The sequence below is a fragment of the Coregonus lavaretus genome, assembly GCF_964263955.1.
Source record: "Coregonus lavaretus genome assembly, chromosome: 4".
Taxonomy (NCBI): domain Eukaryota; kingdom Metazoa; phylum Chordata; class Actinopteri; order Salmoniformes; family Salmonidae; genus Coregonus; species Coregonus lavaretus.
In genome coordinates, this window is record NC_139991.1 from 47,462,194 (window position 1) to 47,490,106 (window position 27,913).

At 44.9% G+C, this 27,913-nt stretch overlaps 1 protein-coding gene across 2 annotated transcripts in view; it reads right to left on the reverse strand.

Annotated features, from left to right (window-relative positions):
• Positions 1 to 27,913, reverse strand: part of vav2 (vav 2 guanine nucleotide exchange factor) — a 211,281-nt gene that overhangs the window by 123,303 nt on the left and 60,065 nt on the right. For both annotated transcript variants that reach the window (XM_084160943.1, XM_084160944.1), the window contains exon 2: positions 23,020 to 23,136. In XM_084160943.1, the coding sequence (XP_084017069.1) occupies positions 23,020 to 23,136 (117 nt within the window). The remainder of the gene's footprint in view (positions 1 to 23,019; positions 23,137 to 27,913) is intronic.

Consider the following 27,913-nt stretch of genomic DNA (forward strand, 5'->3'; position numbering starts at 1 on the left):
CAAACACTTCAACAAGAGAAAAAAAACACTCTGCACTCCTATGGTGCATCTTCACCACAGTAATAATTCATTTTAACAACAAATTCCAAATGCAAGCTTTATAAGTAAATTATCAATTTCAAGGTATGTTACATACCAAAAGACCAGTAGGCATATGCTAGTAACTGTTTCCCCATTGCTGGTGAGCTTGCAAAGTAAACAGTTAATATTCTAGATCACCAAACAATTTGGAGCTGCATATTTATTTATTATGGAAATCCTCTCTCCCTACAATGTGATGTTTGCGCTGCTCTCGATCCTATAGCTGTACAGCAAATCAGCAATCTGTTTCCTAGCTCACCCAACCTGTGTTGATTGACAGTTTGCTGATGTGTGGTCACCAGTGGTGTACGAGTCCAGATCGTTGACAGTGACAGAACAACGCTTCAAATAAGTGGAAAAAGAGGCATTAGCTCTGACTTGGGCATGTAAGAGGTTCAGTGACTTCATCATAGGACGACACTTCCGAGTTTGAAACGGACAATAAGCCACTTGTAAACTTACTGGGAGGACAAGCCTTGGATGCACTTCCACCGAGAATCCAGAGATTCAGAATGAGGCTCATGAGGTATTCTTACTTTATCACTCATGTTCCAGGAAAGAGCCTAACCACAGCCAATACGCTGTCACACCCACCTGTGTTGAGCGGCGGGAGAAGAGCTGATGGGAAACTGATGGAAGATGCAAACATCTACGTCAACACAATAATGGAGAACTTACCTGCGAGTGATCACTATCTGAGGCTTGTGAGGTAGAAGTTCTGTTTATTTTATTCAATGCATGGTTTCCTTTGTTCATATTTCCCTTTCATTAGAGGCTGCTGCTGCCTATTGAAATCACTGGCCACTTTAAGAAATGGAACACTAGTCACATTAATAATGTTTACATATCTTGCACTACTCATCTCATATGTATATACTGCATTCTATTCTATAATATTCTACTGTATCTTAGTCCATGCCGCTCTGTTATTGCTTGTCCATTTATGTATATTTTCTTAAATTCCATTCCTTACTAGTTTTGTGTGTATTAGGTTTATGTTGTGAAATTGTTAGATATTACTTGTTAGATATTACTGCACTGTCGGAGCTAGAAACACAAGCATTTCGCTACACCCGCTATAACATCTGCTAAACACGTGTATGTGACAAATAACATTTGATTTGAGGGAGCTCAGGGAGAAGCTCGGCGCTCAGAAGTGATGAGACAATGCATAGAGGGATGGCCGGACCCCTGCAGACTGGACGGGGCACTAAAGCACTACTGGACTGAGAGAGCTCTGTTGACTGTGCATGAGTGACTTCTGTAATGTGGCACTAGGTTAATGATACCATCTACAATGAGAAACGGTGTGGGACATCCACAATGAGAAAATACATGAGGGACACCAGGGAGTAGTCAAATGCAGGGAAGGTGCTAGACAATCAGTATGGTGGCCAGGGCTTAGCAGTCAGTGAAGCGAGTTAGTATGCAGGGTGTGTGTCAAGGAGAGAACAAATGTGAGAGAGCCACTCATGCCAACCAAACTACCAGACCGACCTTGGCAGAAACTAGGTGCAGACCTATTCATATTGAGCGGCACTTACTACTTTTAGAGATAGCTCAGCTCATCCCGTCAAGGTCCACAGATGTCATTGTACATTTTAAATCAATGTTTTCCCGACAAGGCATAGCAGAGACATTAGTCACAGATAATGGGCAGCAGTTTTCTGGTTTCCCCAGAGCAACGGGGAAGCTGAAAGAGCCGCTCAGAAACCTACTGAACATAGCTGCTGACCCATATCTGGCATTGCTGGCCTACAGATCTACACCTCTTAGCAATGGATACAGTCCAGCAGAACTTCTTACGAGGCGTCGCCTACGCACTGCCTTACTTACCTTTCCAGCCACGTTGGAACCAGTACTTCCAGATCTCAGGAAAGTTCAAGACAAGAGATTTCGGGTGAGATACCTTTCCAGACTGTCACCAGCAGACAATGTGTGGATCACTGACGCAAAAGCACAGGGCACAGTGACATCTGCACATCGCAATCCCCGCTCTTACCTTGTCAGAGGGCTACAAGTCACACTCAGGAGAAACCGCCATCATTTGGTGCCTATGCCTGCTACAAAGAACAACTGTGAAGACAGCCAACAGTTGCACATACCTGAGGAGGACATACCTACCCTTCCCAGGCAGACTCAGATGTCTACCTCTGTGAACTGTCAGGTCACACCTGCCGCTGTGAGAACAAGATCAGGCAGAGAAGTGATAAAACCAAAGAGATGATCTTTGAGTGAGAAAGTTACATTTCTAAAAGTTTTTAATGCTGAGGTCAGTTCAACAGAAAGAGTTTGTCGAAGAAAATAACTGTGTAATGTTCACCTGATACAGTGCCTTCAGACAGTATTAATACCTCTTGACTTATTCCACATTTTGTTCTGTTACAGCCTGAATTCAAAATGGATTAGATAGATTTTTATTCTCACCCATCTACACACAATACCCCATATTGACAAAGTGAAATGTAGTTTTTTTGTGTGTGTGTGGGGGGGGGGGGGGGAGGGGTACATTTATTGAAAATGAAATACAGAAATATCTCATTTACATAAGTATTCACACCCCTGAGTCAATACATGTTAGAATCACCTTTAGCAGCGATTACAGCTGTGAGTCTTTCTGGGTAAGTCTCTAAGAGCTTTCAACACCTGAATTATACAATATTTGCCTATTATTATTTTCTAAATTCTTCAACTCTGACAAATTGGTTGTTGATCATTGCTAGACGACCATTTTCAAGTCTTGCCATAGATGTTCAAGCAGATTTAAGTCAAAACTGTAACTCGGCTACTAAGGAACATTCACTGACATCTTGGTAAGCAACTCCAGTGTATTTCATTTTTATGGTGTGTGTTTTAGGTTATTGTCCTGTTGAAAAGTGAATTAATCTCCCAGTGTCTGGTGGAAAGCAGACTGAGCCAGGTTTTCCTCTATGATTTTGCCTGTGCTTAGCTCCATTCCATTTATTTTTTATACTGAAAAACTCCCTAGTCCTTAACGATTATAATCATACTCATAACATGATGCAGCCACCACTATGCTTGAAAATATGGAGAGTGGAACTCAGTAATGTGTTGTATTGGATTTGCCCACTTTGTACTCAGAAACCAAAAATTGCTTTGACAGGTTTCTTGCAGTATTACTTTAGTGCCTTGTTGCAAACAGGATGCATGTTTTGGAATATTTTTATTCTGTACAATTAGGTTAGCACTGTGGAGTAACTACAACGTTATTGATCCATCCTCAGTTTTCTCCTATCACAGCCATTAAACTCTGTAACTGTTTTAAAGTCACCATTGGCCTCATGGTGAAATCCCTGAGCGGTTTCCTTCCTCTCTGGCAACTGAGTTAGAAAGGACCTGTCTGACCATAACTCTGTCCTCCTGATTCTTGCTTATAAGCAAAAACTAAAGCAGGAAGCACCAGTGATTCGGTTAATAAGGAAGTGGCCAGATGATGCAGATGCTAAGCTATAGGACTGTTTTGCTAGCACAGACTGGAATATGTTATGGGATTCTTCCGATAGCATTGACGAGTACACCACATCAGTCACTGGCTTCATCAATAAGTGCATCGATGACGTCATCCCCACAGTGACCGTACGTACATACCACAACCAGAAGCCATGGATTACAGGCAACATCCACACTGAGCTAAAGGGTAGAGCTGCCACTTTCAAGGAGCGGGACTCTAACCCGGACGCTTATAAGAAATCCCGCTATGCCCTCCGACGAACCATCAAACAGGCAAAGAGTCAATACAGGACTAAGATTGAATCGTACTACACTTGCTCTGACGCTCGTCGGATGTGACAGGGCTTGAAAACTATTACAGGCTACAAAGGGAAGCACTGCCGTGAGCTGCCCAGTGACACAGGCCTACCAGACAAGCTAAATCAATTCTATGCTCGCTTCCAGGCAAGCAACACTGAAGCATGCATGAGAGCATCAGCTGTTCCGGATGACTATGTGATCACGCTCTCCATAGCTGATGTGAGTAAGACCTTTAAGCAGGTCAACATTCACAAGGCCGCAGGGCCAGATGGATTACCAGGACGTGTACTCCGAGCATGCGCTGACCAACTGGCAAGTGTTTACACTAAAATTTTGAACATGTCCCTGACTGAGTCTGTAATACCAACATGTTTCAAGAAGACCACCATAGTCCCTGTGCCCAAGAACACTAAGATAACCTGCCTAAATGACTACCGACCCGTAGCACTCACGTCTGTAGCCATGAAGTGCTTTGAAAGGCTGGTCATGGCTCACATCAACACCATTATCCCAGAAACCCTAGACCCACTCCAATTTGCATACCGCCCCAACAGATCCACAGATGATGCAATCTCTATTGCACTCCACACTGCCCTTTCTCACCTGGACAAGAGCAATACCTATATGAGAATGCTATTCATTGACTACAGCTCAGCGTTCAACACCATAGTGCCCTCAAAGCTCATCACTAAGCTAAGGACCCTGGGACTAAACACCTCCCTCTGCAACTGGATCCTGGACTTCCTGACGGGCCGCCCCCAGGTGGTAAGGGTAGGTAACAACACATCTGCCACGCTGATCCTCAACACGGGGGCCCCTTAGGGGTGCGTGCTCAGTCCCCTCCTGTACTCCCTGTTCACCCATGACTGCATGGCCAGGCACGCCTCCAACACCATCATTAAGTTTGCCGACGACACAACAGTGGTAGGCCTGATCACCGACAACGATGAGACAACCTATAGGGAGGAGGTCAGAGACCTGGCCGTCTGGTGCCAGGATAACAACCTCTCCCTCAACGTGATCAAGGAGATGATTGTGGACTACAGGAAAAAAAATCGGACTGAGCACACCCACATTCTCATTGACGGGGCTGTAGTGGAACAGGTTGAGAGCTTCAAATTCCTTGGTGTCCACATCACCAATGAACTATCATGGTCCAAACACACCAAGACAGTCGTGAAGAGGGCACGACAAAGCCTATTCCCCCTCAGGAGACTGAAAGGATTTGGTATGGGTCCTCAGATCCTCAAAACGTTCTACAGCTGCACCATCGAGAGCATCCTGACTGGTTGCATCACCGCCTGGTATGGCAACTGCTCGGCCTCCGACCACAAGGCACTACAGAGGGTAGTGTGTACGGCCCAGTACATCACTGGGGCCAAGCTTCCTGCCATCCAGGACCTCTATACCAGGCGGTGTCAGAGGAAGGCCCTAACAATTGTCAAAGACTCCAGCCACCCTAGTCATAGACTGTTCTCTCTGCTACCGCACGGCAAGCGGTACCGGAGCGCCAAGTCTAGGTCCAAAAGGCTTCTTAACAGCTTCTACCCCCAAGCCATAAGACTCCTGAAAAGCTAATCATGGCTACCCAGACTATTTGCATTGCCCCAACACTCCACCCCACCCTAACCCCCTCTTTTACGCTGCTGCTACTCTGTTTATTATTTATGCATAGTCACTTTAACTCTACTCACATTACCTCAATTACCTCGACTAACCGGTGCCCCCAAACATTGACTCTGTACCGGTACCCACTGTATATAGCCTCCCTACTGTCATTTTATTTTACTGCTGCTCTTTAATAATTTTATCAATTTTTTACTTAACACTTTTTTTTATTTTCTTAAAAACTGCATTGTTGGTTTAGGGCTTGTACGTAAGCATTTCACTGTAAGGTCTACACCTGTTGTATTCAGCGCATGTGGCAAATAAAATGTGATTTGATTTGACGCCTGTATCTTTGTAGTGACTGGGTGTATTGATACATCATTGAAAGTATAATTAATAACTTCACCATGCTCAAATGGATATTCAATGTCTGCTTTTTTTTTACCCATCTACCAATAGGTGCCCTTGTGAGGCATTGGAAAAACTGCCTGGTCTTTGTGGTTGAATCTGTGTTTGAAATTCACTGCTCGACTGAGGGACCTTACAGATAAGTGTACGTGTGGGGTATATAGATTAAGTAGTCATTCAAAATAATATTACACTATTATTGCACACAGAGTGAGTCCATGCAACATATGTGACTTGTTAAGAATTGTTTTACTGCTGAACTTATTTTCAGTTTAACATTTTTTTTAATTTGTAAAAGAAATATTTGAAAAAATGAAAAAATAATCTAAATTTAATAAATTTTTAATTCAGGCTGTAACACAACACAATGTGAAAAAAGTCAAGTGGTGTGAATACTTTCTGAAGGCACTGTATACTGAGCTTTAGTCAAAAGCCAGACTAGAAACAGGTCTGTTTTACAAAGGCAGAATAATCCCCTTATAACCTGCTGAGTTAAAGGTAGTCATTTTTATTTTTTATTTTTTATTTTTTATATATTTTTTAAAAATGTAGGGGGTAGATCAGCTTAATATTGCAGCTAGATTGTAACTTCCATCAATGTAATTGTCTGCATCACTTCCAGTCACCCATGTTTATATATACAGTGAGGGAAAAAAGTATTTGATCCCCTGCTGATTTTGTACATTTGCCCACTGACAAAGAAATGATCAGTCTATAATATTAATGGTAGGTATATTTGAACAGTGAGAGACAGAATAACAACAACAAAAATCCAGAAAAACGCATGTCAAAAATGTTATAAATTGATTTGCATTTTAATGTGTCACACCTTGGCCTTAGTTATCTTTGTTTTCATTCATATTTTAGTTAGGTCAGGGTGTGACATGGTGAAGTATGTGTTTTGGTTTGTCTAGGGGTTTGTAGGTTTATGGGGTAATGTCTTGTCTAGGTGTTTGTATGTTGATGGCTGCCTAGATTGGTTCTCAATTGGAGACAGCTGTGGTTTATTGTCTCTAATTGGGAGCCATATTTAAGGCAGCCATGGGCATCATGTGTTTGTGGGTAATTGTCTATATTGAACGTTTGTTGCTTGTCTGTGCACTTACGTTATTTAGCTTCACGGTCGTTTGTTGTTTTGTAAGTTTTGGATAGTGTTCGGTTTCGTGTTTTTCTCTCTTCCAAAATAAAGAGATGTATTTTGCACACGCTGCGCCTTGGTCTACTCACTCCTACGACGATCGTGACAGAATTACCCACCATACTACGACCAAGCAGCGTGTCCAGGAACAGGCAGCCTGGACGTGGGAGCTGCGTCGGAGGGACGAGAGGCACCCCCAATACATTTTTAGGGGGGGGCACAGGGCATGGACGACGGGGCTAACGGAGGTAGAGAAGGGGCGGATTCAAAAGGCCACCAGGTTACGGGGGCCACTGGTCAAAGTAGGGAAAGGAGGTGTAGAGGCACGGCGAGAGGTACTGGGGTGTGTTACCAGTCCGGTCCGGCCTGTTCCAGTTCCCGGAGTAGAGCCAGTGGTGTGTGTCCCCAGTATGGTCCGGCCTGTTACGGCCCCTCGCACCAAATGGACGGTGCGCGTCTCCAGCCCAGCCCGGCCTGTTCCTGCCACCCGCACTAAGTCTACGGTGCGCGTCGACAGCCCTGTCCGGCCCAGTCCTGTTCCACGCACCAAGTCTACGGTGTGCGTCGACAGCCCTGTCCGGCCCAGTCCTGCTCCCCGCACTAGCCCTGAGATGCGTGTCCTCAGCCCGGGACCACCAGTTCCGGCACCACGCACTAGGCCTTATGTGCGTCCCCAGGGTCCAGCATGCCCTGTTCCTTCTCCCCGCACTAGACCTGAGATGCGTGTCCTCAGCCCGGTACCTCCAGTTCCGGCACCACGCACCAGGCCTATAGGGCGTCTCGGCCGGCCAGAGTCTGCCGTCTGCCTAATGGCGCCTGAACTGCCCGTCTGCCCAACGCCGTCTGAACTGTCCGTCTGCCAAGCGCTGCATGAACTGCCCGTCTGTACTGAGCCTGCTAAGCCGCCCGTCTGCCATGAGCCTTCAGAGCCGTCCGCCAGACCGGAGCCGCTAAAGCCTTCCGCCAGACAGGAGCCGCTAGAGCCTTCCGCCAGACAGGATCAGCCAGAGCCTTCCGCCAGACAGGATCAGCCAGAGCCTTCCGCCAGACAGGATCAGCCAGAGCCTTCCGCCAGACAGGATCAGCCAGAGCCTTCCGCCAGACAGGATCAGCCAGAGCCTTCCGCCAGCCATGAGCAGCCAGATCCGTCAGCCAGCCATGAGCAGCCAGATCCGTCAGCCAGCCATGAGCAGCCAGATCCTTCAGCCAGCCATGAGCAGCCAGATCCGTCAGCCAGCCATGAGCAGCCAGATCCGTCAGCCAGCCATGAGCAGCCAGATCCGTCAGCCAGCCATGAGCCGTCCAGCCAGGATCCGCCAGAGCCGTCCAGCCAGGATCCGCCAGAGCCGTCCAGCCAGGATCCGCCAGAGCCGTCCAGCCAGGATCCGCTAGAGCCGTCCAGCCGGGATCCGCCAGAGCCGTCCAGCCAGGATCCGCCAGCCAGCCAGGATCCGCCAGAGCCAGCCAGCCAGGATCCGCCATTCAGTCCGGTGCTGCCCCTTAGTCCGGTGCTGCCCCTTAGCCTGGTGCTGCCCCTTAGCCTGGTGCTGCCCCTTAGTCCGGTGCTGCCCCTTATCCTGGTGCTGCTCCTTATCCTGGTGCTGCCCCTTAGTCCGGTGCTGCCCCTTAATCCAGTGGGGTTAAGTTGGAGGGTGGTCATTTGGAGGAGGCTACGTAAGCGGGTAGTGACTATGGTGGGGTGGGGACCACGACCAGTGCCAGAGCCGCCACCGTGGACAGACGCCCACCCAGACCCTCCCCTAGACTTTATGCTGGTGCGCCCGGAGTTCGCACCTTAAGGGGGGGGTTATGTCACACCTTGGCCTTAGTTATCTTTGTTTTCATTCATATTTTAGTTAGGTCAGGGTGTGACATGGTGAAGTATGTGTTTTGGTTTGTCTAGGGGTTTGTAGGTTTATGGGGTAATGTCTTGTCTAGGTGTTTGTATGTTGATGGCTGCCTAGATTGGTTCTCAATTGGAGACAGCTGTGGTTTATTGTCTCTAATTGGGAGCCATATTTAAGGCAGCCATGGGCATCATGTGTTTGTGGGTAATTGTCTATATTGAACGTTTGTTGCTTGTCTGTGCACTTACGTTATTTAGCTTCACGGTCGTTTGTTGTTTTGTAAGTTTTGGATAGTGTTCGGTTTCGTGTTTTTCTCTCTTCCAAAATAAAGAGATGTATTTTGCACACGCTGCGCCTTGGTCTACTCACTCCTACGACGATCGTGACATAATGAAGGAAATAAGTATTTGACCCCCTCTCAATCAGAAAGATTTCTGGCTCCTAGGTGTCTTTTATACAGGTAACGAGCTGAGATTAGGAGCACACTCTTAAAGGGAGTGCTCCTAATCTCAGTTTGTTACCTGTATAAAAGACACCTGTCCACAGAAGCAATCAATCAATCAGATTCCAAACTCTCCACCATGGCCAAGACCAAAGAGCTCTCCAAGGATGTCAGGGACAAGATTGTAGACCTACACAAGGCTGGAATGGGCTACAAGACCATCGCCAAGCAGCTTGGTGAGAAGGTGACAACAGTTGGTGCGATTATTCGCAAATGGAAGAAACACAAAAGAACTGTCAATATCCCTCGGCCTGGGGCTCCATGCAAAATATCACCTCATGGAGTTGCAATGATCATGACGGTGAGGAATCAGCCCAGAACTACATGGGAGGATCTTGTCAATGATCTCAAAGCAGCTGGGACCATAGTCACCAAGAAAACAATTGGTAACACACTACACCATGAAGGACTGAAATCCTGCAGCGCCCGCAAGGTCCCCCTGCTCAAGAAAGCACATATACATGCCCGTCTGAAGTTTGCCAATGAACATCTGAATGACTCAGAGGAGAACTGGGTGAAAGTGTTGTGGTCAGATGAGACCAAAATCGATCTCTTTGGCATCAACTCAACTCGCCGTGTTTGGAGGAGGAGGAATGCTGCCTATGACCCCAAGAACACCATCCCCACCGTCAAACATGGAGGTGGAAACATTATGCTTTGGGGGTGTTTTTCTGCTAAGGGGACAGGACAACTTCACCGCATCAAAGGGACGATGGACGGGGCCATGTACCTTCAAATCATGGGTGAGAACCTCCTTCCCTCAGCCAGGGCATTGAAAATGGGTCATGGATGGGTATTCCAGCATGACAATGACCCAAAACACACGGCCAAGGCAACAAAGGAGTGGCTCAAGAAGAAGCACATTAAGGTCCTGGAGTGGCCTAGCCAGTCTCCAGACCTTAATCCCATAGAAAATCTGTGGAGGGAGCTGAAGGTTCGAGTTGCCAAACGTCAGCCTCGAAACCTTAATGACTTGGAGAAGATCTGCAAAGAGGAGTGGGACAAAGTAGTGTAGCGGTACAGACCCCCTCGGAAGCAGCCATGTGAGATCCAGTCTTCCAATGATTTTCCCTTTCTGGGAAATCAACCCATGGCACGGCATGCTAAAAAAAGGAGAGCCATTTAGACGCTGTTAAAGCATCCCACAGAGGTCCCTTAGTTTGTCCAACACAGAACATAGAAACTGAGAAACCCCTTTTGAAATGAGTTAAACTAGAGCAGTATTGGAAGAGCTAAGCAGAAACACAGGAGTCAGGCTGCCAGTCGGTAGTAGCAGCTAGGCCATGTAGTCCTATGGAGCTGAGAGTGCAGCAGAGCGAAGGCTTCGCTTGGGGGACTCTCCGGGGCTGTGTTCCTTTATAAATGTTGCCCACCAGCGCTTAGGGACGTAATACACCATGTCTTTGTCTGAATGCATTTCTGTGTTAGTTTGGGGACTTTTCAAGGCATTCTATATGTGTTTCTGTACTTTAGGCTTGTTCTGAGGTTGGTCTGTTTATTTTTATGACAGAAACAATACTATGGGTCTCTGTGTGTTTGTGTTGATGACCATCTCCTATGGAACATGCCGGTTTTCTTCATTGAAGACAATAAAAAAATGTCACTAACTACATGCATCTGCTCTGACAATGTAGCAAATGTCGCGGACTCACAAAGACTAGCTGTTCTGCTCAGGCTGGAAACATGAAGTACCAGGAGGCCTGAGAGTGCCAACCAGCAGCCAGCAGCACACAAAGTACCCACTGTGCGGATAATATTCAGAAAACACTCTCTCTGTGCACTGCTGTGCTGTAGGTGTGGGGAGCTGGAGAGTGAAGAATTGTTTTGCTTCTATTCCGGGTATTTGGTTGTGCATAGTTTGGCATCACTAGGTGCATAGCTTAAAATCTCCACCGTCCGCAACTTTGCAAAAATGTTTCTTTTTCTGGGAGGAAAACTGAAACCAAAAACAACTTGAACAATGAGTAATATTCTTCTCCAATAAACCATTACTAAATAGGAGAGGTGAGGGGTTATTGATTGTTGCGAGTGAGAGTGACACAGTCCCAGTGTCCCTATAAACTCTCTCTACTCCCTGGCATCAACAACACTAAAATCATTCTCCCTCATCACAGGGCACAGCTGAGAGCTGATCCAAGACACTTCCCCAACAATAGTGCATCTAGCTAATCTCTTCCCTCTCTCCCTCTCTTTGCCAGGGGATTATCCAGAGGAAGACTCATTTCCATTCTTCTGTCAGATTTGCCAACATTACTGAGCCAAAGCAGACTCTCTGTCTTTCTCTTTCTCTCTCCTTCTATCTCTTTGTCAATCTTCTCTAGAATCTGGTTAGACTGCTGCCCTGGCCAGGTATGGGGCTTCCAGTGTAATTGTAACAAAGGCATCCAGGAAGGGGGCAGCATGGGGGAAGTCAAAAGACATCGACAGCCTTGAACAAACCGATATTAAACACATACATATGTAGGCTATCTATTCAAGGTAACACATTTCCTTAAGCATAGACATATACAGACTTTAAAATATGAATGCCCAAGATCTTTATGGGGTTCAAGGCTAACTTCCCTCATCATTGTTTTTCTGTGTAACCAGATATGGCCCAGGCAGTGCTCCCCTTCTGGACAGTTTATGTTAGTCCAGACAGTAAAAGGCTGGGCATTATTACTACTTGCTAGGGGACACCTGAAGGGTGAGAAATTAGGAGAGGTGCAGTAGCGGAGGAGGGCAGCAGTTTAGCACACTGCAGGAGGGCTCCAGCAACACCTGGCAGGCTATACAAAACTACACATAAAGAGAGCGCTAGCCTTCTAAACACACTTTATCAGGCATGTCCAATTACCTCATGCTGTGTAGAACACCGCACTTAAAGGCCCAGTGCAGTCAAAAACTAGATTTTCCTGCGTTTTATACATATTTCCAGACTATGAGGTTGGAATAATACTATAAAATAGTGAAAATGTTAATAATACTATTTCAGTGTAAGAAATTTCAGCCCGTTTTGGTGAGACAGAATTTTGGCCTGCCTGGTGACATCAAAAGGCGCTAAATTAGTTAATAGACCAATAAGAAAGAGTTCCAAACCTCTAGTTTTCAGTTTTCTCCTCCCCACTCAGACCACTCCCAGACAGTCCTAGCTAAATTCTTGCTTGAGAAATTGCTCTATGCTAAGAAACTATTTTTGTTTCTTTTTGACCATTTTAATTTAAAACTATCATAGTAATGATTTGATATTGAAATAAAAACGGCTGCATTGGACCTTTAACAGCAAACGCAAAATATAGCCTGGGTCAAATACAATAACTGTAACAGAAAGACTCAGATGAGAGATGGGAAACCAAGATAGAAAGATGGATAGAGTCGACAAGAGAGATAGTTTATTAGAGACAGAGGAGAGAGGGGGAGGAAGGAGGAGTATGAGAGAAAGAAGCATATTGAGCATTCACACCACACACTGCTAATCTTACAGGGAGAGGTGGTGGAGGAGGAGGAGGAGGAGGAGAGGAGGGGTAGATTAAATGGAATCCCCAATGAGAAATAGTGGAGTAGTCCACACTACCTCTAGCCTAGTGCTGCTGGCCCTTGGTATCCCATCCCAGCATGTATTAGGCTACTGCTCTCGATAATACATGCATTCAATTAACATTTTACAGCTCTTTGATTGCAGCTATCAGAAAGCATTAGATTCAACAGTCCCAATCTTTATGACATTAGATCCACTAGTCCCTGTCTTTGTGTTTTTATGACTCCGGGCTGCTCTGAAACACTGTGTCTGACTGTCTCCTTCCTTGAAGCTCTCCTTTTTATTTTTGTTTTTCTTTTTTTTTCACCTTTATTTAACCAGGTAAGCCAGTTGAGAACAGGTTCTCATTTACAACTGCGACCTGGCCAAGACAAAGCAAAGTAGTGCAACAAAAACAACACAGAGTTACATATGGGGTAAAAAAAAAAACATAAAGTCAGAAATACAACAGAAAATATATATACAGTGTGATCATTAACGACTTTAACTATATAAAGGTTACAGAGTGTTCCAAAAAAAGTATTATTTCCCTTTCAAATCAGAGTGATGCAATATTTTTGGAAAACACAACCATAACAATTTCTGAGTAAAAATAGCCTTTCCAGGGATTTTCCCATACAATACTAGGCCAACAGCCTGACCTGATGTGAACAGCTGTAATTGTTTCTTTGTGTGATTGAGGTTTTGGGGATTTAGGGATTACAGCTGTAAGGCTTTGGTCACAAAGCCGTGTGTGCTCTACTCTGCCCCTCACATCAGCATTGACAGCGTCACAGTCACCTTGTCCCATTCACCTGACTTGACCAATCACTGCTCTAGACTCCAGCAGCATTCCCTGCTTACTGGCTGATAGTGCTTTCAATCACAACCCTGAGAGGGCATAGAGCCAATGAGTGTGCAATCGTAAAGAAAGAAAAGGCAGTTCACCTAGTGTGACACTTGTCCTTTGTTGACTCTTGTGACAGACGGTTGAGAAAAGTGGATTAACCATAATCATCATCTGTAATACTATTTTGAAATGAGCCTAAGCTGCCTCGACAGTTTACTTGCTGACTACCAATTATTTCCAAATGCACTTATACCAGTGTAGTAATGCTGCAATTACTAAAGTAACAACAGTTTTTGCACATTATGACCAATAGTGTGCAACTGCAGCCCGCAATTCAGGACGTTCTGCATCCCATTGGTTCCTGCTGAACGCCCCCACCTTGAGCACGACATCTTCATGCCTGTGTGACACTTTTGAATGTTGGTCAAAAGGGAAATAAAAGTATTATCCGAGTTTCTTCGCCCCCGCCTGCTGTGTACTGGTAGACAGTGTCCTTCGCTCCCTTCTGCCAAACCCTTGCCGTCACCGTCGTTAACATTGCCGACAGGCGGGGGCGAAGGACACTGTCTACCGGTCGCCCTCGCCTCCTGCTAGTACAGCAGTGTGCTAACTAGCTAGTTTGCTAGTTAACATCTTAAGGATCAGACCCTTCTTTTCAATTTCCGCCTAAAATGACATACCCAAATCTAACTGCTTGTAGCTCAGGACCTGAAGCAAGGATATGCATATTCTTGGTACTATTTGAAAGGAAACACTTTGAAGTTTGTGGAAATGTGAAATTAATGTAGGAGAACATAACATAATAGATCTGATAAAATATAAAACAAACAAAAAAACATATTTTCTATCTCTATTTTATCATCTTTGACATGAAAAATAAAAGCCATACATTCAGATAGGAAGCTGGTAATTTAGATGTTGTCTACAAGAGGGCAACAGTGTATGTGCAAAGTTTCAGACTGATACCTTCAAGAATGAGGGAGCTACACAACATTTAGTATGAAGTCACCCAGGTGTACCTCACGAGTTTGCCCAAATGGCCTCCAAGTGGCCAAATTGGTAAATTGATACATTTGTATCAAGGTGTAGCGTTTATAGTACATCGAAATGCTTGGTTGCAAGTTGAACAAGTCGGAATTCAGGCGTAATGCTGTATACAACATGGATCGTGTTAGGATACAAAAATGGATTTTATCAAACAAAACTACGCTGGATTTTATCTCTGGGACCCTCAGGATGACAAATCAGAACAAGATTACTGAATGTAAGTACATTTTTTACCTTCAGATGTGAATGTATCAAACCTGTCGCCGTGATCAAAAGTGTTTTGTTCTTGTGCACTATCCTCAAACAATAACATGTTTTTTTTCCCGCTGTAATAGCTACTGTAAATTGGACAGTGCAGTTAGATTAACAATAATTTAAGCTTTCTGCCCATATAAGATATGTCTATGCTCGGGAAAGTTTGCATTTGTATACAACGTCATTCTAGTCACATTGTCCGTATTGAGCAAGAACTGTCCCGATTACGGGACACCGATCCAGTAGAGGTTAAAGGAAAACAATATTTTCGGTATTTGTTTCATGCATCATATGATGTCCAGCGTCGTCCAAGGTAGGGGAGGGTTTGGCCGGCAGGGATGTGGGTTCGTTTCCCACGGGGGGCCAGTATGAAAAAAATAAAACACGTATGCATTCACTAACTGTAAGTCGCTCTGGATAAGAGCGTCTGCTAAATGACTAAAATGTAAATGTAAATATGATGCGAAATGCATCATACTGGGATGATTTCTGTATTTTTAAAGTTACATATCTTGAAAACTTGATTGCTGACAAGCAAAACATTTTGGGACTATGTCAACAATAGATTAATGAAACAAATACCAAAAGATAGTTTTTGGGTGGTATTTTCCTTTAAGCTGTGAGGCTGGTGGAGTTTATCTTTATGAAAAAGAATCCCTCCGTGATGAAAAATGAAAGAGGACAGGTTCCCTATTTGGTACTTTTTCCCTTTTTCATGTGGGTGATTCCTGGGAGAGTGTACCTGTCCATCATAGTGGTGCCCGTGGGGCTGTTAAGGGAGGTAGGGAGAGGGGGAGGGGACATAATGAGAGCGCACGCTGCTAGCGTGGAATTCACAAACGCTTCTCCCTGTGGGGGCCCATCCTCCCCAACGCCCCCTCTTTACTCCCACTGCGCTCCAGAGCCACAGCCACACACAACCACAGGCAAGCAGGGAGGGAGGGAGGGACACAGTTTCTGCTGTCCGCTGGGCCGGCCAGCCCAGAGTCTGGTACACCTCTGCTGCCTCTGGACAGACAGCACTGCAGAACGGTGTGCTGAGAATCCTCAAAGAGACGGGTGGAGTCGGGGCTGGGGACCATTCCCATTGTGTCTGCTACTACATTCAGAGTAAACATTCACAGTGCCAAAACAAAAGGAAGGCAATTATATCCACAATAGGAATTTGACTGTCCAGTGTATTAAGAGCTCAATGAAACAATTTCATACAGCACATCAGGAGGTTATCTGCTCTTGGCGGAATGAAATGGCTGTGGCTGTCGAATGCTGTCAGAATGAGAACAGTGTTGAAAAACAGACAGAGAAACAGAGAGCTGATTCTAAGGAAAGTGAGTCTGCTGATTAAAATATGTTTTTGCTACTGTTTCCTGAGAAACTCAGTACTAAAGTGGATTGATATAGGCTACGCTAGCTTTACTGCATGTGCAAATACAGACAGACACAGTGGAATCATGGCACAGGTGGTCTGTGAGTGACAGCTGGATAAAATCCACGTGAGGCTGAATTAATTTCAGATGAAGATATCTGGACATCTGCTTGCCAGAAGCTAGCTTCGCTATGCGTCCATTAGACTCAACCTGGACGACCCACACACATATGATTTGTCAGTGACATTGACAAACGTAAATGTCTGCCATTTTTCACATACCATCTTTCCTTTGTCTTCAGTAGAAACACATCCTGAACTGACCACATTCTGAATCAATTCCAAGATAGCATCACAGTACCAACACAGTCCTAGACAACAGCCATCACCCGGCAACCACCTGTTTCCACGGGAATGGCGGTAACGAGACGACGACTAATGAGGCCATGGGATGAGGGGGAGGAGGGATCCTAAAGGGGGGGAGGAGGGGAGGGGTCCTGAAGGGGGAGGGAACTTGCCATCTATAATTAATAGCAGGAGAATTATCATCAGGAGTGTGCCGTTAGGAATGAATAATAGATTGTGTTTTGGCAGCTTTATGTAAAAACATGCAGTGGGTGTTCTGTCTCCTGATAGATGGGAGATGGACGAGGGGACAGGGACAGAAGACAGACGGGGACACAAAGAGGGAACAAGGACACAGAGGCGTCAGCTGAGGAAAGGACAGGAGTGTTAAATTGTCTGAGGAGAGGTGTCTGGACATGAAGAGTGATGGAGACACAGAAAAGATAGACTAGAGCCTCAGGATGGTCTGGAACAGAAGCCCAGTAGCCCTCCCAGCGTTTAGAGAGTTATTGCTGATGTGGCCACAAATGGATGTGGAGAGGTTGACCCAATATGTGACCCTGATTGACCCCCATGCCTCTGTGTTACTCTCCCCAGCCTGAAAATGACTCCCTCTGACCTGACCTGTTATTCATGCAAACTGGATATGCAATACCGTAAATTGCAAGCAAATAAAGTGAAGCATCTTTTTAAATGCAGGCTTCAGCTTCTGTAAAAAGAAATGGAAAAACTACTCAGATGTCGGTTTTCCCTTTATAGCTACATTCCCTCACTTCTGGCCTTCTGGGCCAGGACCAGAGGCATGTGGTTGGTCAGTGAGAGGCAGAGCAGGGAAATGGTTGGAATCTACGTCAGCAGACTGCAGGCACACTCCACACATGGCTCAGCAGAAGGCTCAGTCTCACTGTTCAGGGTGGGGATGCTAAGCAACTGGATTATTTTCAGCACCGTGGCGCAGGAAGCGGGAAGGAAACGAGGGGAGCAGAGGTCAGTGTGCAGAGGCTTCAGAGGCTCCAGAGCAACAGGGAGAGCAATCAGCCACTGCACTGCCTCAGAATGGTAATCACATCACACCGACACTGTCTCAGAGTCTACACAATGGCTACAGCTCGTGGCAAAGTCTTATCACAACACACTTAGGGCTGTGCAGTAAACCATAAAAAACTATATAAAGTATTAATTCACGGACCGATTTGGACTATAATGGTATTTTAATGTTAGATTTTTTACAATAAATAATTCAGTAATTAATAGAAAAAAGTATGGCAATCATCCATTTTTATTGCCAGTAAGAAACTGCTAACAGCTGAGAACAGCTAGCTAACTTGCTAGCACAACAAGCCAACAATTTATGGAGGGCAAGCTTGCCAAAAAGAGAGCCCCGGAAATCGTCCGGCTGCCCCTAGTGGTGAAGGTAAGAACTGCAATCGAAGACGAAAATGTCAAACAGGAGAATAATTATTCTGTCAAGGAAAGGTTTTTGGGAGACGAAATAGAGGCATACTAAGACAAATTAAACGTCTTGATAACAAATTAGTGCAGGAAATGAAGAAATTGATTAAAATGGTGGAAGTGAATGCTGGAATTGAACAAATAATGCAAATCAAGTAGAGTATGTCAATCTCAACAAACAGAAAATATATCCCTCCCTATTCAGTATTGAATGCTCGGTTTGACAATCTCCGAATGTCACTAAACTTTTGAGAAATATTTAGGCTATATTGAAGCATTAGGTTTTAGGTCAAGGAATAGCCACTCAGATCTGAAAGGAGGCAGAATGCGTGTTAAGCTTTCCTGAATAACTGGGCCTGCTGGGAGCATAAGCCTATGTGGCTACGCTATATTGGATGACTTGAGAGAATGATGATCTGCAACAGACATCGCATCAGTATCAGAAGTAAAAATACAGCTAGACTGTCCTTCTGCTGTGCCTTTCTATACCTTATAATCTGTCGAGAGTACATTTATATTTTAGTCATTTAGCAGACACTCTTATCCAGAGCGACTTACAGTTAGTGAGTGCATACATTTTCATACTGGACCCCCGTAGGAAACGAACCTACAACCCTGGCGTTGCAAGCGCCATGCTCTACCAACTGAGCTACAGGGGACTTTAGACATACAACTGATCCAAATGGAATGAAACATTCAAATAACAGGGCTTTTGCGCCATTATTCAAATAACATTTTCACTGCAGTTTACTGCCTAGAGTAAAATTGTTGTACTCACTTGAAAACAATAAGGCAATTATTCATTGCAGTGTGGTGTTGTAGTCTAGTGTAGGCAGGATAATTGTACTGTCCCTAAACAAGATCAATAGGGGAGATTTTTGAGCTGCGTGTCTTCACTGTTCTTTCACGCGCAATGACGCACCTGGCCTCTCCACTGCCTATCAGCTATTCCTCTATCTTGTGGATTGATATGTGTGGTATGATTGCTAGTTAACTTATTGCAGATCTGGACTAACAATCCAACTACCACTATTGTCACTATGGATAGAGGGCAGGATAGACAGTTGACTGGTAGACTATATTGACCTGTGGTATAGTTAGTGCACGGAAAAGCCTAGTGCATAAGGGAAGTACCAAAACACTTTGATAGAGGAGGTGCATGCAAGCAAATTTGGCTATATTGAATATAAATCAGGGAAAAAATGCACTACCCTCCCCTGTGCCCAATAAAAAAAACACACAACCCTCCCCAAATAAAGAAAAATACTTAGACAACCCTCCCCAATTTTGGACCAGCCCCCCCACCCCAGTAAATGTTGAACTGTCCCTTAGAGACTATAAAAGAGGAATTTGATTCCTATGCAATATTCTACAGTTTTGTCCTCCTATTATTTTTATTGACGTTTGGTTGAACTGTATAAAGCAATCAGAAAGGAGAAAGCCAATTATAACCACTTGCCATCCTACCCTCTTAGAAAAAAGAGTTCCAAAAGAGTTATTCAGCTGTCCCCATAGGAGACAGGTAGAACCCTTTTAGGTTCTAGATAGCACCTTTTTTCTAAGAGTGTAGGGTCATGCACTACCCATAAAGCATATCTATAACTCTTATTCAGAAACATCAAATACATAAAAAAATTTGATATACTGTGATATGCTATTTTGGTCATATCCCCCAGCCCTAAACACACTCAGAGAACAAATAGGGAGGGTGGGACTGGAGAGTGATGAGAGAAAGTGGGGGAGAGAGGGTGAAAGGAAAATAGATTCATGTGAGGGAAGAGAGAGAGAAATTGAAACTGAAAGAGTGCAGTTTGCTCAAATTAATTGGGAAAGACTGGTGTCTGATGGTTGCAGAGCCTTCCCCCCACCCTCCACTTCCTCCTCTCTCCATAATTTCCCCCCACCCTGTTCCTCATTCTCCACCGAGGCAGTCATTTAGCCAATGGCATCCTGTCCTACCCGACAGAATTCCCTCTCCTCACTGCTGGCATGACAACCAAGGGACACATTTACACAGCCAAGACAAACAGCCTTTCTCTTGAGAGACAGTCCTTGGATGTCTGAATGTTGCCTACTTCCAAACAAAGTCTCCTGATTCTTAGAGTGGGATGCCGCTGAAAAATAGTTGCACATTACTGCACTGAGTTTGACTGTAAATTGTTCCCATGTCCTTCAGGTTACTTTAGTAAAGTGATTGTTGCTTCATCTCTGGGCTTCTTCTCATTGCACAGCCTGTCAGCCAATTTTGCACTCAAATGCACACAGCCACTGCAAAACGCCATTTACCTTGATGCCACAATATCAGTTCAATGAATTACTGTCTGAAAGCTTGGCTAGTCCATGAATCAGTCACTATTCAAAGTCAGTTTCGTGTAGAAAGAATATAAACTGCCTTCGCTGTCTGTATTTTAAAGAACAATGCTTTGTCTAATGAAGATGACAGTGCAGGCTGTCAGAACTTCTACCTCTCATCATCAGCCACAAGTCACAGACAAACCGGAAATCACCCAATTATGATAGACGGTTAACAGGTGCAGCCTAATTATGCTCATAATCTCAACAGCCAAACAAACTGATTGCCATATTCATTTAAATGACAGCCATGTTTCTCGGAAGCTAATTAAAATGTAGAAAATCAAGGATATTGGGAGGTAGTGGAGGGAGCGTTTAGAGCCAAGCGTTCTCCCGGGTCTACTGTAATAAGCTGTTTTCATCGCTAATGATGTCATAATGAATATCTAATGGAGGGGGGGGGGGGGGTTCTGTCCATCTGTGTGGAACGAGAGGTTCTATCCCAGGGGGGGAAGGGGTGATGGTGGTGAGAGGGGTGAGAAAAGGAGAAGGGAGTTGGGGTGCAGGAGGAGGGTAGTGTGGGAGAATGTGTGGAGGAGAGAAGAGCAATGGAGAAGGATTGAGGGGGGGTCCATCTGTTTCAATGACCCAGAACCAGGGCACTGAGAGGGGGGTGGGAGGAGGTTCTGAGGGGGCAATTACTTGCTGCAGCACTGTGGGCCAGTTAGCCCCATCTCCCTGTCATTATATGACCCGGGATAGGCCATCATTAGAGAGAGAGGGGTGGACTGGAAGGGTAGAAAGGTGAACTCTGTTGCCTCTGACAGCCAGCCAGTGTGGAGATACAGTATGAGAGGATGAGAAAAAGAAGAAGCTGATTAATCTAGATCAGATGCATCTGATTCAAGCCCCCTGATTCCCAACCCCTCTCACCCCATACACTATGTTTAGCATCATAAAACACTTTCAAGAAGAAAGGCCAAATGTTGTAAGAATTTTATTTTTAAACGAAACAAAGGAGTAGGAAAATAAAAAATGTAAAAACGTCATTGAGTGATATGAGCTGCATTTAAATCTCCAAGAGGCCTCCTAACCAGCCTTTCTACAAGAAGACAAATACCCTCCTTTATCTTTGCTTAATAGGGCAGGCAGGCACGCACACACCTATATACACACACACATTTAAATGTAAGCCATATTAGACGGGATCTGTTCACTTCAATATATTATAATGTGATGCTTTCCCTTAATGGAAAATCAATGCGAAGACAAGCCTGCCACCTCCGAGACCATGCAAAACGCAATTTCCAAATTGACATGTGGAGGGTGTGTGGGATTGATTCTGACTGGTGCCCCATTTTAATATAATTTACTGTGAGCTCATTGACTCTCAGACATCGTCCTCTGGTTCATCTACAAAATGTCAAATGACAGGCCTCTTTTTCTCTCCCTCGCTCTCTCTCTTCCGGCTTCCACGTCCATACCTCTGTCAGATAAGGATTTTCATGGGGTTAAATGCCAATACAGTCAATGTCAACTGAGGCTGGAGGGCATGGCCAGAGGGTCTGATGACACTCACAGTGAAGATTAAAGTATGTCCTATAACAAATTAAATCCTTTTCCCAATCAGACATTACCCCACACCTCAAACTTCAGTCGCGGAAGGCCATTTACACCATCAACAAACACCCCTGATCTGACTAATTCCACCTAGAGACAACAGTGGAAAAATTGTACTGGCACTACATATATACAGTATCCTATGACATCACTCTGCATATGTGCAATGCTTTAGTAACCCACTAGCCTGGCGAGACCTCAGCCATCCCCCATGGTTCACAGTAAGTGGGATTAGCCGTAAAGAGAGGAATCCAGTTAAATGTGCCCTGGATCTCACACGGACACCTCCAGGGCAACCAGGGCAAGTGAAGAGAACAGGAGGGTTTAACTGCAAGCTGACGTCCACACCCAGATAGAACAGAACAGAGCAGAAGCCATGGGATACTGTAATACCCCCGTGCCTATATCCTGTCCCTAACCCCCACCCCTCACAGTAATACGTCGAAATGAGTCAGCCTGCTGCTGCTGAGCCACACACACACACAAACACACACACGCGCACACAAAAACACACACACACAGCTTCCAGGAACAACCATGTACCATCTACTCACACACTGGTATAAAACAAAGATACACATATTCACCCAACCACATTCACACTCATTGACACGTGCACAAAGCGCTGACCCTGAAGTGTGACACCGTATGCTCTGAAAGCTGAAATGCACAATACCCTGCTGCTACAGTCAGATCTGACTGTGAGCTGTAAAAACATCACTATTACATCTCATCCACCCAAAACATCCCATATTCTGGCATAATTTATTTTCTGAGTAGCAGGAGCAACAGTTTTACCCTGTTATATCACATTGGGAAAATATATTCTATTTCCGAGTAAGACATTGGGCAGAACACTCAACACTTCAATAGCTACACACACAGCCTTATCATGAGGGCCCAAACCACAATGACCTCCATTCAACATCAACATCACTCACCTTGCCGAAGTCCCTGACATCAAACAGGTCAAATGGGTCAAACAGCTCACTGTTACGCAGGCCAAACTTGTCGTGGCACACCTTGAGGAATGTCCGGATGTTCTTCAGACACAGAAACTGGAAGAGAGAGAAAGGAAACACCACAACATCAGAAACAGTGTGGAGATCTGTTCCGATGCGCACTTGTGAGTTCCCATCAGTTTGGACATTACACTGCATTGCTTGCTAGCCCCTCAAGTTTAATCATTGTTTATGTTGCTAACCTTCAGTGGTGGAAAAAGTACCCAATTTTTATACTTGAGTAAAAGTAAAGATACCTTAATAGAAAATTACTTGAGTAAAAGTGAAAGTCACCCAGTAAAATACTACTTGAGTAAAAGTAAAAAAAGTATTTGGTTTTAAATATACGTATATATAAGTATCAAAAGTAAATGTAATTGCTAAAATATACTTAAGTATCAAAAGTAAAAGTAGAAGTATAAATAATTTCAAATTCCTTATTTTAAGCAAACCAGACGGCATGAGTTTCTGTACAAAATATAACGCGAGCAGAAATGTTAACATTGTTTTGTTTGTTTTTTTGGTATTTTACCCAATTTTTCTCCCCAATTTCGTGGTATCCAATTGGTAGTTACAGTCTTGTCCCATCGCTGCAACTCCCGTACGGACACGGGAGAGGCGAAGGTCGAGAGTCGTGCGTCCTCCGAAACACAACCCAACCGAGCCGCAATGCTTCTTGACACAGTGTCCGCTTAACCCGGAAGCCAGCCGCACCAATGTGCCGGAGGAAACACCGTACACCTGGCGACCGAGTCAGTGTGCACTGCGCCCGGCCAGCCACAGGAGTCGCTAGTGCGCGATGGGACAAGAACATTCCTACCAGCCAAACCCTCCCCTACCCTGGACGGCGCTGGGCCAATTGTGCGCCGCCCCATGGTTCTCCCGGTCGCGGCCGGCTGCGACAGAGCCTGGACCCGAAATGTTAACATTGTTTATTAGAGTTTAAAGTTACATTGTACAGTATCGCCGACCTGTACTCACTACCGCGACTTGTTTGTGGATATATTTTTTGGAGAGCGCGCGCCTGGTCACGTGTGTATAGTTTTTATCCAGATGAGAAGGTTCTATGTTGAGGGGTATTTTCCAAATAATGTTCTTTATCTTTTAAATGTTTGTAATATTAAGATGTATGTTCTGAGATGTTGAGATAATGGCCATTGAAATGATACCTATTGAATAATATTGATTATAGAGTGACATGGATTTTAATTGATGAACGTAAAAGAGGGAAATAATATGTACTAAAACTAGGGACTGCTGTGAACATCTGAAGTATTTCAAGTTCAATCTGACTCCTAGTTATTAAACAGGATTGGTTAATAAGCAATATCAGCGTGATATCTTTTAGAGAATATGCCGATTTAACACGATAACAGACTGATTGTGCTCCTGTGGCTCAGTCTGAGTCTGGGACTGAAGTACTGTAGTGACCACCTGTCTCCTAGCATTATCCTCCAAGCCATGTCATAGTATCTCATAGTATTATCACTGACTCAAACCAACACTAGGGTCACCTCTTCAGGTATAGGAGATGTGCTGTATGAACTGTGCTTTCCCTCTAGCATGGATTTAGACATCATTGGATTTGGAAGTACATATTAGACACCATTTGGTACTTGGTAAAAAATAAAAAATAAAAATTGTATTAGCCACTGGCCTTATGCACTGATGTTATAGCTGTTATATCAACCTGCTCTCTATTGCAGGGATGGGCAACTGGCATGGCCTGCGGATCAATTTCGAGTTGAAAAATATACAAATATTTTAGGAACTCAGTCGGGGTTTGAGAGTTAGAATAGTAGAATACACAAGGTGCAATTTCGAAATTTGGTTGTGCATCAGCGGTTTTTCTCTTGTAATGTCAGTCACTGGCAGTCACCCAATTAACCCATTTCAGATAAAACATTTTAGTCTAGCCAGCTATCTGTAAACTTTCACTTAGGGATCCAAAAGGCTAGGGCTGGCTCTGACTGCATGTGTGGGTATGGATGTGGGTATGCTGACCCGCCAGCCACTGTGGCCCCTCATGACGAGTTCAGATTTGTTGTGGCCCCTGATTAAATATTTGAGCCTGAAACACGTCCTTGACTCCTTTCAGCTGCTATGGAATGCATGTTGAGAACGGTCTGTACATTACATTTTGATTTATTTTGGCACCTGCTGTGTTTTCATGTTAGTAGTTGAGCACCCTTGCATTTTTAAGTGAATAATAGGCCTATGTGTTTGAGATATGATATGATCCGTTATTGTCCATTGTCATGGATATCCATCCTGAGTGTCCAGACTTCAGAGTCCTTCTGACTCATTCACATTCATACAGCACATCTCCACAGAGAGAGTCACTGCACTGAGCCCCATAAGAGAGCCACACCGGCCAGTGACGAGCAACATGATTGGCTGGCCCACTGCCATAGCATTTACAGTTCATCAGCTAAGGTTATCATGTCTGGCAATCGTCAAATTTAGAGGAAAAAAAGCTTATTCTTCTGCCAGGGATAAAAGGTAACATTTGCAGGAGGTGGTTGGAGTGGGGGGCTCTCCAGATAGAGATCATAGGAGCGACTATGTGGAGGAAATTCTAATGCATGTAGCCTATTGTACATAACAGAGCTGAGGGGGGGAGGGGGGAATTATGATCTGTTCAGTGGAAAACACACACACCCCAGCTCTACAGCTCTGAACACACCCGGGACACACTCTGAAAAATGATCAGGTCCTCAGGCTGCTGCTGGCCTGAATACAACACACATGGGATTAGTCTGTGTTACCCCACATATCCATAGCTAGTCTTGCCTGTGACTTTTCTGTGTGAAATACTTCATTTAGCACTTCTCTTTTATCTCAAACAGCAATAAGCCATTTCTTATCAAGCAATTCTTATTATTGAGACATATTAGATTTGGTTTCACCAACAACCCTGCATGTAGAGTAGCTCAGTCAAACCTTGAAGACTCCACACAGTATCATGACCTGTCATGAAGCACAGACACCATGACCAGCCCAGTCTCAGAGACAGGACTCCTTGGCCTTGTTCTCTTCAACGGTCTGGTGTTAGTAGTTCAGGCTGCTCTCAGAACCCACTGGCCATGGAAAAAGACACACCTGGAGGGACCACTCCTTTGTGTGTGTATCTTCTAGCCTGTGTGTGTGTGTGTGTGTGTGTGTTTCCACTCCACTCAGTACTAGTCTTCAATAATGAAAAGATTTCTCTGTCGGCCCACTAATCACAGCTAGATTATCACTTCCATTCCATTTCATTTAGGAAGTTATTGTTATGTTTCAAGGTGAAGGTATTCACGAGATCCCAAGCCTCCACTGCAAATATGTGGAATATGTAAAGGCTCCATTTCCCTGCCTACTGTACTGTAAAGCTCCCTGTATAAAGCTTAGATAAAGAGAGAGTGAGGATTGCTCCAGGTGGTCTCAGCTGCACTAGAGCAGTCGTTGACCTTGTTCAAGACACTGTGTGTGTGTGCTGCACTGAAGTGACAGCTCCGACTTTGACTTCTGAGTTCTAATAGAGCAAACAACAGCCAACAACCGGAGTTAGCAAACGAAGAAGACTTGTTGGTTTGGGGCAGAGAAGAGAAACAGGAAGAGAGGAGGATGACATGGGCAGACAGCAAAGAGAAACAGGTAGCAAAAAGCTGTCATCCCCTGACAGCACCTCGAGGGGGGGGGGGTTGCCCAACCCCACTCCGTCACATAGAGAATAACGAGTTACCACAACGCTGTGGAGGTACCGTAACCCTCAAGTGCACTGCATCCCTACTACTTCAGAAATGATGGGATGCAAATTAGAACTTCCTCATAAACCCGATCGCTCTGAAATTAAAGGGATGGAAATGGGGGGATGGGGGGGGGGGGAGGAGGGGGAGGAGAAGGCGATGAGGGTTGTTTTGGCAAAACTGAGGTGCTTTGGTGTCAGGGAAAATGGAAAATGATGAGGGGGAAAGCCAGGAGAGAACAAGCCCCGTGGGGGAGAGGAGGATGGGATGGGAAGGGTTGTTGTGTCTGACTGAGGATGATGAAAAAATAACAAGTGTGGAGCAACTGAGCAAGCTAGAGGAAAAAGAGGGGAATACAGTCTGTGGAGAGACGGGTTCACGCAGACTGAGACAGCCGATATGAGTCAGTGAGTGGATCAGATAGTCAGACAGTCAGTCACAGTCAGTCAGAGGATTAGTTTAGTCAGTGGGAGAGAGTGAAGCAGGAAAACACTGTCATTTAAAACACAAAGACAGCGGCTGGTGCTGTGTGGTGCTGTGTCTACGGGAGTGAATCACTCCACACACCTCTGGAAAGTGAGAACAGAACATTTACATTTACATTTTAGTCATTTAGCAGACGCTCTTATCCAGAGCGACTTACAGTTAAGTGAGTGCATACATTTTCATACTGGCCCCCCGTGGGAATCGAACCCACAACCCTGGCGTTGCAAACGCCATGCTCTACCAACTGAGCTACATCCCTGCCGGCCATTCCCTCCCCTACCCTGGACGACGCTGGCTAATTGTGCGCCGCCCCATGGGTCTCCCGGTCGCGGCCGGCTACGACAGAGTCTGGATTCGAACCAGGATCTCTAGTGGCACAGCTAGCACTGTGATGCAGTGCCTTAGACCACTGCGCCACTCGGGAGACAGAACTGAACAGAACACTGCAAGTGGGAAAAAGAGAGTAGCTTCCGTGGGTGCCATGGCGCTGTAAGGCGGTCTAAACATAGAGCTCTGTACATTTGTTACATATTTTAGATATTTTTAAGTGTTTTTAAAAATTGTTTTTCAATCAGCTTTTCTGTTTTTGATAAGTCATTGAGTTGTTGATTGGATATATC